Here is a 16,820-nt window from a genome sequence, read left to right on the forward strand (position 1 = left end):
TTTTTTAAATCCATCTAGACTTCTGTGTCTTTTTATTGAAGAATTCAATCCATTTACACTTAGAGTGATTATTGATATATGAGGGGTTAGTACTGGCATTTTTTCTCTTGTTTTCCGGTTGTTCTATATTTCCATTGTTTTCCTTCCCGTGTATTTCTGAATGCCACTTCAGTTCGGTGGTTTACTGTGATAGTTTTCTCTTTGTTTGTGATTTGTGGCTCTGCTCTGATTTTTTTGTTTAGTGGTTACCATGAGGTTTGTATAAAAGATCTCATAGATGAGATAGTTCATTTTTTGATAGCCTCTTATCTCCATTGGCCTAAGCAGCTTCCATCCTTTTCCTCTTCTCTTTCTGATTGATTATTGTCACAAATTGTTGTTTTCTGTGTTGTGAGTTTATGACTAAACTGAGGTGTTTATAGTTGTTTTTGATGTTTTCCTTCCTTTGACTTTTGTGTTATAATTATTTACTCATTTATTCTGAAACAGAGCTGCAATTTTCTGATTCTATCTGTCTATTTATCTTCTTGCTCAAGGTTTTGTAAACCTTTTCCTTTTTGTTACAGGTAAGAGGGCTTCCTTCATCATTTCTTGTAAGGGATATCTGTTGGCAATGAACTCCCTCAGCTTTTGTTTATCTGGGAAAGCTTTTATTTCTCCATTGTATCTAAAGGATAGTTTTGCTGGATAGAGTATTCTTGGCTGAAAGATTTGTCTTTCAGTATTTTGAATGTATCATTCCATTCTCTTCTAGTCTGTAAAGTTTCTCCTGATAAAGCCACTGAAAGCCTAAAAGGGATTCCTTTGTATGTTATTTTCTTCTCCCTTTCTGCCCTTAATATTTTTTCTTTGTCATTGATTTTTGTCAGTTTTAGTAGTGTATGCCTTCGAGAAGGTCTTTTTGCATTGATGTAATTAGGAGGTCTATTGGCTTCAAGTACTTATCAATCCAGTTCTTTCTCCAGGTTTGGGAACTTCTCAGCTATTATTCCTTAGAACAACCTTTCTGCTCGTTTCTCCCTCCCTTTGCCTTCTGGAATACCTATAATCCTTGTGTCACTTTTCCTAATTGCATCAGATATTTTTTGAAGAATTTCTTCATTTTTAAAAAAATTTAGTTATTTCTCCTCCTCCACCTGAAGCATTTCTATATTTCTGTCCTTTATTTTATTTTGAGGAAGATTAGCCCCAAGCTAACTACTGCCAGTCCTCCTCTTTTTGCTGAGGAAGCCTGGCCCTGAGCTAACATCTGTGCCCATCTTCCTCTACTTTATATGTGGGACACCTGCCACAGCATGGAGTGCCAAGCAGTGCCATGTCCGCACCCAGGATCCGAACCAGTGAATCTCGGGCCACTGAGAAGTGGAATGTGTGCACTTAACCACTGTGCCACCAGGCTGGCCCCTATTTCTATCCTTTAAATCGCTAATTCTGTCCTCCAGAATGTCAGCTCTATTTTGTATGGATTATAGATTTTTTTAATCTCATTAATTGTATTCTTCATACCCAGAATTTCTTTGGGCTTTCTAAGAGTTTCAATCTCTTTGGTGAAGTATTCCCCTGCTCATTAATTTTACTCCTGAGCTCATTGAACTGTCTTTCTGAGTTTTCTTGTAACTCACTGAGCTTTTTATGATAACTATTTCAAATTCTTTTGGTTGCTTTCTGGAGACTTGTCATTTTCTTTCTGCTCTGAAGTGTTAATGTAGTTTTTCATGGTGTTTGATGAAGTGATCCTTTGCTGGCACATTTGGGGTAGTACCAGGTCGCTGATTCCACCTGCCACCACTGCGGGGTGAGGAGGAGCTGTTTTCTGATCCCATCCCATCTGTGGAAAGTTTTTTGGGTAGAGGTATGCTGCATTTGCCTGGGCTGGCCACAGCAGCTCAGCAGGTTGTGCTCACATGGGCAGGATCTCTGCGCTGGGTGGGCAGGTCAGTCGCCATAGTCAGGGCCTCTCTGCAAGCAGGGGACCACATGAGCTGCTGTGTGCTACATGGGAGGGGCACTTACATGGGGAATGAGCTGCCACTTGGTGGTCCTGTGTGCTGCTGTGCTCTGTGGGTGGGTGCACCTGCTGAGCAAGTGAGGTGTCTTCTCACCTGCTCTGCACTAAGTGTGGCGGGCACCCATGAGAGGGCTGAGCCTCCACTCTGTGGATCCCCTGGGCATCTGTGCTCCACTGGTGGGGGTGTCTTTTGAGTGGGTAGGGTGCCTTTTCGTCTGTGCTGTGCTGGGGGGGAGGGGCACGTTTGCAGTGCCTGAGTGGCTGCCACTTAGTATAGAGCCTTCCCATAGGCAGGGCTGCTGCAGCATGTTGGGCACTCCTCCAGGCTGGGCTGTAACTCTGAAAGTGTTCACACAGGCTGGGCTATCCCTGCCTCCTCCTACAGTCACACATGGCTGCTGTGCAAGGATCCCTGAACTGACTTGCTGCTGCCAGGGAGACGGAGGGGTGTGCTTACTTAGTTCCATTAAGCAATGCCTCCTGGGGATCCAGTCCACCCACCTTCAGAAATATAGCTGTGTGGATCTCTTAGAAGTCCTATTGTGCTATGCAGAGAGTCATATGCTGGTTAATGAATGTCCATTTAGTTGCAACTTAAAGAGAAGAGACTGAGGGAACAACTCACTCTGCCATGACGCTGATGTCATTCAGAATTTTGTTTTTTAATAAAACTGTTGATCTAGAAGTCCTGGATTTTAGTTCTATTCCTACTGCTGACTAGTTATTCCACCTAAGGAAGACACTTCCATTGTTTAATCTATTTTTTAATTATAAAATGTTAGATTTCCCTTAAATAGCTCCTAACTCTAAAATTACATTCTTTTGTTATTCCAAACTAGTGATAAATGGTTTCTTATTTCTATATGATATTTGATGGAATTTTTCCTAAATATCGGTGGCTTTAAATGAAAGAAAGTTTTCAACTTTTCTTGGGGTAATTATTATCAATGGTGTGCTGGCTGGTATGGGGTTATGGAAGTATGGGGGCTGATTTGTAGCACATGCTAATTTCTGTGGTGTAAGTACTCCTATCATTTTAGCCAATTTCAAGCTATCAACTGGCTTGTAAAATTCCAGCAGTTTAACAGTAGGCTCTCCCAAATCAATAAGAGCTAGCTCTAGCACACCCATTTGCTTCAAGTTATATTTCTTTCTCTTCATTTTCTCTTGATTCTGCTTGACCAATTAGTCACAAAAGTCTTGGTCATTCTCCATAATGTCAGTTGAACATATTTTTTTGTTTCTACTTTTGCCATCGGAGTTGAGGAGCTTTTAGCTTCGTTCTACTGCAACTATCTCCTTGATTTATTGTATAAAATCTTCATCATCTTACCTTATATGCTTAACCAGTCTTCTGTTTGCTCAGCACCAGCTACCATAGCCCTTGCACTCACTGACTGTGCCTTTGTTCAATGTATCCCTGCCTCCTATTCCCTCTCCCATTCAATTTTATAAATCCTATCTATCCTTTTAGGACTTCTGAAGTTCCATGTCCTTCTTAAGTCCTTTCTTGACTACCTTATTCCCATAGTGATTTTTCCTTTCTCTGAATAACTATAACAAATATTCACTATGATTTTCATTTGGGCCTTAATCATGCACCACCTCATGAGTTATCTCACATTATTTTAACCATTCTATTGATGCTTAAACAGTTCATGATTTAGGTAAGTTCCTGTATGTGTTGCAAACTGTCCCTACTCTAAAGACTATTTGCCATAATTCTTTCTTCACATTGTGTTAACTCATGCAGTACTATGCATATAGGCCCGTAATGATTCCAACAAATCTATGTCATTTAGCTGCGTGGCCTTGAGCTGCTCCCTTCATTTCCCAGAGCCCAAGTTTCCTCATCTGTAAAATGGTGATAATGATGCTTTCTTTGCAAATCATTGTAAGAATTACTAATAATACAGGTAAAATAACTTTCATAGTGCTGATACATAAACCTATTTTTGGCATCATCAAATTTATTGTAGCAGGTACCTAGCAACTATGTCTTCAGGAAGTGTTTAATTAAGAATAAAAACATCAAAGCAGTACCATAGTAATTTGAGGTTTCTTAACATTGCAATATGGAATATAGTCTATCAACAGATGTGTTATGTATTTTTTTCTCTTTACACATTCTTTATAGAACATATTGAAAATTCAGACCATACACAATAAGTATTTGAGTGACTTGAATCCACTGAAAGTTGGATATATTCGAATCTGGGGGATAAACTCTATGTTTGTGACACAAGTGACCTTCACCTATGACAACCAGCAATTCATGGAGACAAATTTCAAGAGTGACCCTTACACTCAGGTATGTCTCAAATTAATGTTATCATATCATAAGTTAATTTTACTATTCTGCAAAATTATAGTCGCTTTTATTGTCATTGTTATATTTACTTATATTAAAAAGTTTGTAGATATGTGCAATAGGTATGTTCCTGAAAAGCTGTTGAATTGTATTGTAAAATACACATTACCAGTTCTCCCAGTGTAGTCCAGGGATCAATGATCAATAATCTGATGAAGTCCTTTCTATGTATTTCTCAAAGAAATTGTACTATATGTTAAGGTTGGTCTTCCAGGCTAGTGTAACAAAACTTACTTCCGTGGCAGAGGCTAAAACAGGGAAAGAGCGATTCCCTAAAATTGTTGGAGATTTTCCTGCTCCTTCATGAAATTACTCAAATCCTTGGCCAAATCGATAGATCTTGTAGGTGGGTGAAAGTTGGCAGTAAACTGTGGCAATCATTAAAATGAATATGTCCCACCTGTGGTGTGAGATAAAATGATTTGGTTAACAAAACAGAGTGATGTAAATAACAGACCCTAGTACACCCTCTAGTAGGGTCTGCTTTAGTTAACACATCCAACTAATTGGAAGACAAAATACCAGTAGAGTTATCAAGAGTAACCACAAGGGAAAAGTATCCCACTTTAGAACACTGGATCTATCACATATAAGGATCCTGTAACCCATAGGGTGTGGCTGAGAAAAGTAAAATTGAGTAAGTATAGTTCCTGTTTTCCAAAAGGTAAAAAGAGTGCCTTGCTGGTATTTGGATTTTGGAAAATGACCCTCTAAACACTCAAATAGATTCTCTATAATTTCTTCTAGTTCTGTACTTCAAAACAGTTTCCCTGGACTATTGAGTTCCAAACCACCCTTTGCAAGTAATTACTGTTGAACGTTTGAACACCTTCTTTTTGGGAAACTTTGTAGTATATCAGATGCCTATTATGTGACAGGCACTGGATTAGGTGTGGGGATGGTGAAAACATGAAACCAGCCTGTTCTCAGCAAGGTTAAAATCTACTGACAAAGCCAAAAGATTTTTATAAACATTGGTTTTAATCAAAGCTGCAAATACTTGTGAGCAATGTGGTTCTGACTAAATGAAGTGGACAGAAAGAGATTTCCAGCACAGGGATTATGCACACAGAACATCTCTCCATATTTATCTGTCTGGAATCAGCATGACCTGAAAAGGAATCTTCGTATGTTTCTCTTACTCTCTTGGAAAAGAATGAATCCAGCATTTTTTGTTAAATTATAATTTGAGGTATGACATAAATGTAAAGTTTAAGAAGTTCTAAAATACCAATTTTCTCTCTTCTTTTCTGGCAGACACTAACTATTCAATTGACTGACAAGGATATCAGCCTGGAAAAGTTAACTGAAATTACTTGGATTTATGGTGATCCTATAGTTTTTACTACACCCGTGACAAGTACCTTCCCAACGAGTTCTCTACATCCTTCTACATCTTCTACTAAGGCTACCACTTCTGAGACTATTATCACTAGTTCTGCTAGTACAAGTACTCCTGCTGCTAGGACTACTACTACTCTTCCTATCACAACCACTCCTTTCCCAACAAGTACTATGGAAGTTACAACTAGTACTATTGTTCCTATTACCACTATGCCTTCCTCAACAAATACTCCTACTGCTAGGACTACTGCTACTCTTCCTATCACAACCACTCCTTTCCCAACAAGTACTATGGAAGTTACAACTGGTACCACTGTTCCTATTACCACTATGCCTTCCTCAACAAATACTCCTACTGCTACTCTTCCTATCACAACCCCTCCTTTCCCAACAAGTGCCATTGAAGTTACAACTAGTGCTACTGTTCCTATTACCACTATGCCTTCCCCAACAAATACTCCTACTGCTAGGACTACTGCTACTCTTCCTATCACAACCACTCCTTTCCCAACAAGTACTATGGAAGTTACAACTAGTGCTACTGTTCCTATTACCACTGTGCCTTCCTCAACAAATTCTCCTACTGCTAGGACTACTGCTACTCTTCCTATCACAACCACTCCTTTCCCAACAAGTACTATGGAAGTTACAACTAGTACTACTGTTCCTATTACCACTTTGCCTCCCTCAACAAATACTCCTACTGCTAGGACTACTACTACTCTTCCTACCACAACCACTCCTTTCCCAACAAGTGCCATTGAAGTTACAACTGGTACCATTGTTCCTATTACCACTATGCCTTCCTCAACAAATACTGCTACTGCTACTCTTCCTATCACAACCCCTCCTTTCCCAACAAGTGCCATTGAAGTTACAACTAGTGCTACTACTCCTATTACCACTATGCCTTCCCCAACAAATACTCCTACTACTAGGACTACTGCTACTCTTCCTATCACAACCACTCCTTTCCCAACAAGTGCCATTGAAGTTACAACTGGTACCACTGTTCCTATTACCACTATGCCTTCCTCAACAAATACGCCTACTGCTACTCTTCCTATCACAACCCCTCCTTTCCCAACAAGTACTATGGAAGTTACAACTAGTACTACTGTTCCTATTACCACTATGCCTTCATCAACAAATATTCCTACTGCTAGGACTACTACTCCTCTTCCTACCACAGCCACTCCTTTCCCAACAAGTGCCATTGAAGTTACAACTGGTACCACTGTTCCTATTACTACTATGCCTTCCCCAACAAATACTCCTACTGTTAGTGGTACTAGTAATACTATTTCTGTCACAACTACTTCTTTCCAGACTCCTCCCACCACTCTAATCCATACTCTTATTTCTACTCCTAACTCTACTCCTCCTAGCTTGAGCACATTTCCAACCAGTAATACATTTACTACTGATTTAATCACTGATTTTACTACACCTACTAATGCAGACACCACTCATCTCAACACCATGGATACACAAGGTACCATGATGATGGATGCTATAGTTGCTACTACCAGCACCACAAATAATACCAGGAGTCCAGATACCTCCAAAGATAAATTCACTGCACATACCCAACCTGCTACAACTGATTTTATAAGCATTTTCCCCCCAGAAGAAATAACTGCTGCCTCCCTTAGCACTATTAATACTGCAATGCTAACTTCTACAAATCTGGGCAGTGGAACCTCTCCCGTCGTAACAAGTTCAATAAATAGCCTCACTACAGACAGTACAACAGTAAGTACACTTAAATCTGCAGATACTACCATTGCTATAGCAACTGTTACAGACACATTAGTCTCTGCTACCCAGGACCTTATTCACTTTCCCCCTTCCACTGAAGATGTTAAAACTGCCACCACAGACATCACACAGCTCACTACTCCCCATTCTTCTCCTACTACAACACAAACTTTGAGCCACACAACGTTAATTTCCACAAATTTTTCTAATCCAGCTTCTGTCAATGCTACTAACACAAGTACTACATCCATAACTATGGATTCAGTTACTAGAAATATTTTAGATAGTACCACTTCAAGAAACACAAACACAAATACAGGCTTCACCACAGTTACTATGATTACAAATGCTACTCCTCTAGAAACTCAGGTCACTTCAGCTCTGCCTCCTACAGGCACCCATGGTGCCACCACCACAGAAAATGAATCATTAATGGCACTTACCAGAATCATTACCATGACTAATCCTCCACATATCCCTACTAATGCTTTAAATACCACATCCATTGGCACTGGAAATAGCACTATACCAAGCACCACCAATGTAAATATTACCAATAAAATAACTGGTGTTACCAATATTATAAGCACTCCCACTAGAGATAGCCCAACTACTGTTGGTGGCAGCATGACAACTATTCCTATTGTGAGTAATTTTTCTACTACTACAGACCCCAAAATTGCTATTACTCAGGACTTTGCCACTTCCCCACGTACCAACACTACAGATATTGAATCTACTACTAAAGCTACAGGAAATGCCATTATAGCATACACCACCACCATCACTACACATATTTCCAGCACAAAAACTACAAATTCAATGAATACTTCTGACACAGTCCTTACAAACACTTCCATTCCAAGTACCACTGCCGTTTCCTCCACCAACACTATAAACAGTATAGGGCATGAAGTAAATATTACTGATGCAGATAATGTCAACAGTGTTTCAGGTAACACTACACACATTTCTATTCCAAATACCACAACAGCCTCTGACGGGTTGATGACTGCTGTTTTAGATACAGCAATCCACCATCTGGTAATAACAAATTCTACAGCTAGTAATTTATCTATTATTGCAACTAATGCCACCACAGATGTTACAAATATTACCATACATGCTTTAAATACTACCACTCCTGATAGGAAAACAATGGATGCCTCTGCTACTGCATCTACTTATATTGCAAATGTTGTAAATGCTACTATAGTTCCATGATTATTACTCAAGGCAGGATAACTACTACAGATATCTCTTTAAAACAGTTATTACAGATATAGAAAAATCAATGAACAGATAATGATCTTACAGTACATAAGTTTTCACAAATATCAGCACTAGCTTTTATAGAAATGGCTACTCCAAGCACTGTAAACATTACAGATATGTCTAAAGATGCATCCATTACTAACTTTATAAGTGTGATTAAAGAACCTGTGGAATATATACTACTATTTTTTAAATTATAATTATAAATCCTGATGCTCCATAAATTGAACTACAGATATTTTATATATCCTTGCTACAGACTTCACAGATAATTTTGGCTTCTCAAATAATACCACATTAGGCTCTGTAAATACTATTGCTTTAGATGTAGTTATTAAGTTAACCCGACTTGTTCTTGGGTTTTAGAACATAGTACTATAACTGAGAGCACTGGTGATAACTGGCACTCAAATAACCACTATAACAAGTGATTAATATATAGTAGACTATTTAACTAGTAATAATAAAAATAGCACTTTATTTTCCTGTAGACTTTTCCAAGTACCATGGCTACCAATACAGTAATTTGCCAGTACATGTACTGAAAGTATTATTGCTCCTAAAGAGATCCTTACTGTAGCTAAAGATATAGAAAATGCTCCCATTGTGTATCTTGTATAAATTTTGACTCCAGGAACTGAAACAATTCAATTAGGAATATTATATGTTACTTTTACTATCATAGAAAATAAAAATATGATTATAGATGCTAAAAATATAACTTCCCAAGCTTTGCAACCATTACTTCCATAGGTACTGATACTCTGACTACAGATTTGATAAGTACTTATGTTTATGGACATTAAAAGTACCTCCAGGAAGTTATAATTAATCTTACTTATGAAATACTCTTAGGCTCTTGATGTTACTACTAATGAATGGATTCATTTATATTGCTCTACTCTTCCATAGACCAGAAATCACTCAGATGGAGATGAGTGTGTAAAGATATGGCGTAGGGGAGACATCTCTGCTCTGGGATCAGAGTTCTTAATCTTATTTGCTTTTTCTTTTATCTATTCACTTTTCACTTGTTATCTTACTGTGCACACCCTCCTTTAGCGTGTTGGGACTTTCAGCTTGTTCTTGGTCTTTCATATGCAAATTCACCATTTATCCTTGATCTATTACTGTCTTAGATCACCCAGACCCCCATGAATAGACTCGTGGTCATAACCAAATATAGCCAGTTGGGTGCTATTGAAGGCTTAGCCCTAGGACAGTATTCTCAAAATGCAGTCTGGGGACACATGGGAGGCCCCAAAACTCTTTCTGGGGTCCACAAGGTCAAATCTATTTTCACAATGCTATTATGTTGTTATTTGCCCTTTTCACTCTCATTAGTTTACAGTGGCATTTTCCAGAGACTCTGTTCTGTGTGATGTCACAATAGATGAATATAGAGACAAATACAACAGTCTAGCTGTCTTCTAATAAGCCAGACATTAAACAGATTTACAAAAGATAAAATAATGTCATTCTTTTCACTATTATTTTTTGCTTTGGAAAATAGAATTGTTTTTCATAAAAGTGTATTATTTATGTTAACATTTAGTTGATATGTTGTAATTTTTCATGAATGAAAAAATAAATATTTTACAAAATATTTTACCAATGATGCAATTTTAATTTTTAATGAAGTGATTGTTAATAGATATAACCCACCTAAACAAAGCATAAGGTCTTCAATAAAGTTGAATGTAAAGGGGTCCTGAGGCCAAAGAGTTTGAGGGTCATTTTCCTAGGGTAACAACATCCTAGTTCCACACTCAGGTCCTGGTCAAATACTATACAGTCAGCTTTCAGAATCTATTACCAACCGTGGACTGAAAGGCCTATGATGGTTGCATCTGTACTGAACATGTGTAGATTTTTTCTTGTCATTATTCCCTAAACAATACATTATAGCAATTATTTACACAGCATTTACATTGTATTAGGCATTATAAGTAATCTAGAGATGATTTAAAGAATATGGGAGGATATGCATAAGCTATATGCAAATACTATGCCATTTCACAGAAGGGACTTGAGCATTGGTGGATTTTGGTATCCATGCAGGGGCATGGAACCAGCCCCTCTGTGGATACCAAGGGACAACTATACTGTGAACTTCCCAGCACGTAGGAACTCCGGTATCTGTGGCTTAATGTTCTTAATGCCACATGAATGTCTACCAGCTACTATGAACACATTTGCACAGCCTCCTGACCTACTACCGCAGCTACACTATGTCTGGATGCCTTGATGGTGTTCCACATGAGGGGTACAGATTCATCAGTTAGTTGCACTTGCCTTTTGGAATCTGCCCACAAGCTACAGTCCTCTGAACAAAGTTGATAGACCTTATATCAGAGTATATAAGTCTCTTAACTTGATCTTCCAACTCAAAATAAAACAAAACTCTTAATTGTAAACTGTGTCAGTGGACTTGGTCATAGATTGCTTCACTTGTAGCTTTACTGGGGGAGCCCCAGTGCACCTGTTTTGTTGGCATCACTAATCCTGATATGGGACTAAGTGTCCTGTCTCCCAAGGCACATGGGATCCTGCTGCCAGCCCACCACACCAGGGCAGATTAGTTGGCCAAAGGCTTTGCTTAAAGCACTTAGGATTTGGAAAACTGAGGATGAATTTGTTGAAAGAGTCATAGTTCTGCAGTAACTGAAATTCAATCCCTTTGTATATATAAACCAACCATAATTGAAAGTACAGAACTTTGAAAAGGTAAGCACTCTTGAAAAAAAGAACAACAACAACTGCAAAACTTAACTAGAGACATTTGAAGAAACTTGAGAATTTAAACTCAAGAGTCTATGCACAAGATGTGTTCCTGGAACCAGGTTCAGAAAACCTGGAGAGGGAAGAGGTCAAAGCAAACATCAGCTTGCTCCATCTGAGTCTTGAGCTTAGCTGGGTCCTGTGCTTACATCAGACCCTAATGCGTCCAGGGAACTCCGTGGGACCAGCTCTAAGAGCACAACTTGCTACCAGATGGTTCAGGAACTACTGCTTCCGGTGGACATTCCTTTCCTTTTCTTGTCTCAGTTTCCTCATCTATAAGGGGTAGTAACCATCAGAACTGCAATTGTACATCGAAGTGCGTTTTCAATCTGCTAAATGTTATAAAAAGGTTTATTATTATTATTATTACATGATTCCCTGAGAGTTCTTATGTCTGTTTAAACTTTTTCTTTCTTCTGCTCCTTGGGCTTCCTGATAGTAAAGCAGTTTCTTCTTAGTGCTGGTGCTTTATAAAAGGGCTACGCTGAGTCTCTTTTTCAAACAAGTTTGAAAGAAAACTTTCTCCAGGGGTCTCCAGCGTGTCTAGTATCTCAAACTGTGCTTCTAAGGGAGAAGGTTTATTTTATTTTTTTGAGTGAGAACAAAATGTTTCATTGCTAAATTAAATAATGCCCATCTTTCCTCACTTTACAAAAAATTTAATGGATATAATTATCTCAATTTTATGTTACCTTTCTATAATGTTTCTTAAGCTTTTATAATCGCCGCTACTCATATGTTGCCGTCCAGAGAGCTCTAGCTGAGAACAAAATGTATGAACCAATAACAGACAAGAAAAATTTTGCAATAGCCCATAGAGTTCATATGGACAGTGTGTGTATGTGTGGGTGTGTGTTCATGCATGTTATTTTATATGGTAAACACCATATTTTCTGCCAGTAAAATTTTCTCTGATTTGTATGTTGAAATTAAACATATCAGTGTTTTGTCATGTTCTGCAGAGAGCACTGTTATTTGATGGTGACTCACTGAATAAAAGTGCGTACTACAGCTTGGAGAGGCTTTGGCTTACCTCCTGCTCTAACAGTGAGATGTTGAGTTTTGCGACATTCTCCCAAAGGTGACTTTTGTCCACCCTCTGCAATAAGGTGTGGACAGGATGATGGTTGTTCTTTAACTTACCTGCACAAGATTATACTTCTATTCACTTAGGTTTTGTCTAAATAATATATACATGTTGAAGTATTTATTGAAATAAACCATACATATTTTACAATCACACCATAGTGAATGGCGTGTGAGGTGAGATGGGGTTGGTACTGGACTGGGAGGAGCAAGCAGCAATCTCCCATGGCTGGAGGTATTTTGATGGCACAGGGTGATGGAAAATCTCTGAAAAGTTGGTCTCAGCCTAGGCAGGGGCTGACTCAGGGCACAAGATGCTCAAAGATCTTTAGGAAACTGCTTTCGCCCAAGGCTATAGTATTATCATATGATAATTACAAGAGTAATACAAAGTATTCCACTTTCAAATTAGCCTGGAGATTATATTTTTCTTCCTGGCAAGTTTTAATTTATGCTTTGATTATAACAATTCTCATGACCTCTATGAAGATATATATTTCTAATTCCAGCTTGAGAAAAATTTAGTCTTTTATTGAATTATTTAAATAGATGGCAGATTGTGTGATGGATGCAACACAATTTTATTTCCCAATATATGCCTGGATAAAAACACACCCAAGTTGGAACAGACTTTGAGGACTATGTAGTTTAAAATTTGCACCTCATAAAGCAGTTTCCTCTAAACTCTTTCCAATCCTCATCAGCGTCTGATTAAATACTTCCTCAAAAGGTTGCCCATTGAATTGTTGGGCAGTATCCAATTTTTAAAATGTTTTTCCTGGTACAGAGATCAATTTTGGTTCCTCAGGGGTCTACTCATGAGCTTTAATTTTATATCTTAAATCTCTCTGATGCCTTTCAGCTTTTTGATGGTGGCTGCTATTTTCCTAGTAATCATTGAAATTAAATCTCTCTCTTTCTCAAACATCCCTCTCATGACATATAGTTTTAAAAAATGCCTATTTACTTTTATTTAAATGTTGCTCTCTTGTAGCTATTTAAATAATTATCTGTAAAATTCTAGTGATTTGCAGCTCTAAGAAATACATGTTATTACTCACTTGTTATGCCTGATAGCTGAAATTAAGCCAAGGGTATACTGTAGCTTGCAGACTGAAAGTTTTCTGCTCAGAATTGTCAAAAACTCTTGCTTGGAAAAACTAACATTTTTCTAAAATTTTTTGTCCAACTTACTCTATGTGTACCTTTTAAAAAAATATATTTCCTTCGTTTTTCATACTGACTTTGTGTGGATCTTGTGCTGGTTTCTTTTTTAAAATTAACATTTTTATTTTGAAATAAGCTTGGAGAAAAGTTGCAGGAATAGTATAAAGAACTCCAGCATACCTTTCACCCAAATTTCCAAAATATTATCCCTAAATTATAAATTATTCACCTTCTCTCTCTCTTTTTCCTTTTCCTCTCTCTCTCTCTCACGCACACACGCGTATAATTTGAGAGTTTGTAAACAAGATGTCTCAATATCACAATATGCTCTGGTGTGTATTTCCTAAAACACAAGAACATTTCCTGTATAACCACAATATAACCAGCCAAATCAGGAAATTAATGTTTATGCAATACCTAATATCTAATATCTAATGCACAGACACAAGTCAAATTTCACCAATCATCCTGATAATGTTCGTTATAGAAAACACAAAACAAAAACAATAACAATAGCAACAAAAAAGAATTTGGCCCAGGAACACACATTGCATTTAATTGTTTACTTGTATTTTTGTTTGTTTTTTAGTCTCCTCTACTCTGGAACTATACCTCAGTCCCTCTTTTTCTTTCATGATTGTGACATTTTTAAGATTACAAGCCAGCTATTTGTAGAATATCCCTAATTTTGGATTTCTGTAATATTTCCTCTAATATTTCATTGAGGCTATAAACTTTTGGCTGAAATAACACAGAACTGATGCCGTGTCTTTCTTGGTACACTATATCAGGAGCCACATGATGTCTATTTTTCCATTATTAGTGATGTTAACTTTGTTTGAGATGGTGTCTGCCAGATTTCTCCACAGTAAAGTTACTATTTTTTCTCAGAGTAATTAATAGATAAATTGTGAGGAGATGCTTTGAGGGTATGAGCTATTTGATTCCTTTCCTATTTGTTTTGTCAACCATTGATGATTCTTGCCTGAATCAATTATCACTATGAATATGTCAAATGGTGATTTTCAAACTTCACATTCCTTCTATATTTACTACTTGGCATTATAAGGGCTCGTCTTTATTTGTTATGTATTCTTTGAGTAATACTTGGTAAATAGCCATTTCTTTGAGCCCCCAAAATGTGCCCCTTCTCTGAGATCCCCACATATCCTCTCAATCCAGCAACTAAAACTTTAACTCCTGGAAATGAGGAGGCCTCCAGGACTCCTTTTCACTGGTGTCCACTCTGATTGGTCACTGCCTGTGCCATGGCTTAAATGTGTGAAGTCAGAATGTGACTCCTCCCTGTACAGGAAATGGACTAGTCAAGAGCAACTGAACTTCTAGTTCAGTGGTCCTCAATCTTGCATGCACACTGGAGACATCTGGAAAGTTTAATAATTTGCTATTGCCTGGACTTTACGCCCATCACCTAGGTGATTCTACTGTGCAGTCAAGGTCGAGAGCCATTGTGTTAGTGGAGTGGCAGAGTTGGAGACTCTTCCTGCTCAGTCTCAGCTGACTACACGGTAGCAGGAATCTGGACATTGATGAGAATTCTAGCAAATAGTGATAACAAACTAAGTTATCAGCTTCATGAACGAGAGAGAGTAAGAGGCAGACAAAGAGAGGCAGAGAGAAGGAAGAAGGAAAAAAGAAGAGGAACAAGAGGGGAGAAGAAGGAGAAAGAAGAGAAAGAGAAGAGAAGGGAAGGGAAATGAGGAGAGAGAGAGAGAAATGGGGCAAACTAGGAGAGAAATGGGATAAAGCTAGGTAAAGGACGTGTTGGAATTCCTGCAACTTTTCTATAAATTTGGAATTGTACCAAAATACTCTTATTCTGCAGGAGAGACCAGATTCATTGTAAACATTAGCCTGTGGTTCTTCTTGTCATCACAGAACCACAGAATAAACTAATAAGGGAATAGATCTTTTATTTACCCTCTACATTTAGTATGGAGTCTTGGGTAGAGGAGGTGAAGTGGAAAAGGAGTTACAGTCTCAGGGTCACTCAGAGCTGACCTGACCTTAAACACCCCTAAGGGATGAGGGATGACAGAGAGGCCCAAGTGACAAAATATTCTAGGAGGAAGTTGTGGTCATCCGTTTCCACTTCCACTCTGAGCACCTTCCTCTTCAGTGTTCATTAGGCCATCAGGAAACTGTAGTCATAAAGCACATACACTGGAAAAAACCTTGAGGTCATCTAATTAAGGCTCCTACCCCATGCAGGAATGTTCTAAAACATTTCCCAGGCAGTGTTGTTCTGAGTTCTCTGTCCAATAGACACATGTCCTTCTCTATAAGTTGATATAAATATGGTTTCTCTCTCAAGGCAGTTGGGAGGAAATGACGGATAGCACTGGGAAAGGCTCAGAGGTGGATAGTGTGAGCCCAAGGAGGAAATGGCTACCGAGAGGCTTGTGGAAGCTTGACCACAGCTCCACAAGGGCAGGTGGGGAGCTTGTCTCATTTCCTGTTCCTTTTTGTAGCTCCTATTCTGACCTAATGTCAAGCATGCAGATGGTGCTTGGTGAATATGTGCATGATCACTAAATGCTGAGGTCAGGAGATGGAGAGAAAATAAAATGAAAGAAGGAAGACTAAATGAGAACAAGAAATTGGAGGGGGACAAAGGAGAGAGTAGCAGTGCCTAGGAACCACTCTGGGCCACGAGCTGGGCAAAGGGAGCCATTGGAAGATTTTGGCTGCAGAACCTAAGGGTGGTTGCCTAGCAGGCTGGAGCTCAGCCCAAGCTCAGACTAAGGCAGCAGCACAAACCCATGGTTCGTGTCTGAAACCAGCCAGAAAGTATGTTTTGTTTTTAACCTGAAAGATTGGGGTTGAAAGAATTTGCTTGGAGGGACTTTGAGTAATACAGATTGGAATAGAAATGTCAGACTTGTTCATTAATTGGTCAACGAGAGAACTGATCTGTTCTGCTTGTTTTAAGTGTCCATCTAGATCTCGTCTTTATCTTTGTTTCCTCATGTAACAGAAAGTAATTTGTGTACTTCAAGTAGC

At 38.5% G+C, this 16,820-nt stretch overlaps 1 protein-coding gene across 2 annotated transcripts in view; it reads left to right on the top strand.

The window, feature by feature from the left end:
• The window catches only part of MGAM (maltase-glucoamylase), a 186,717-nt gene extending 176,363 nt beyond the window's left edge, over positions 1-10,354 (top strand). The window contains exons 70-71 of one of the 2 annotated variants that reach the window (XM_070514933.1): positions 4,146-4,319; positions 5,637-10,306. In XM_070514933.1, the coding sequence (XP_070371034.1) occupies positions 4,146-4,319; positions 5,637-8,708 (3,246 nt within the window). In that variant the 3' untranslated portion in view covers positions 8,709-10,306. Of the gene's footprint in view, positions 1-4,145; positions 4,320-5,636 lie in introns of both variants that reach the window. The other variant, XM_070514919.1, reaches the window with a different exon arrangement.
• Positions 10,355-16,820: the final 6,466 nt, after the last annotated feature.

This window comes from Equus asinus, chromosome 1, assembly GCF_041296235.1.
Source record: "Equus asinus isolate D_3611 breed Donkey chromosome 1, EquAss-T2T_v2, whole genome shotgun sequence".
Classification (NCBI taxonomy): Eukaryota; Metazoa; Chordata; class Mammalia; order Perissodactyla; family Equidae; genus Equus; species Equus asinus.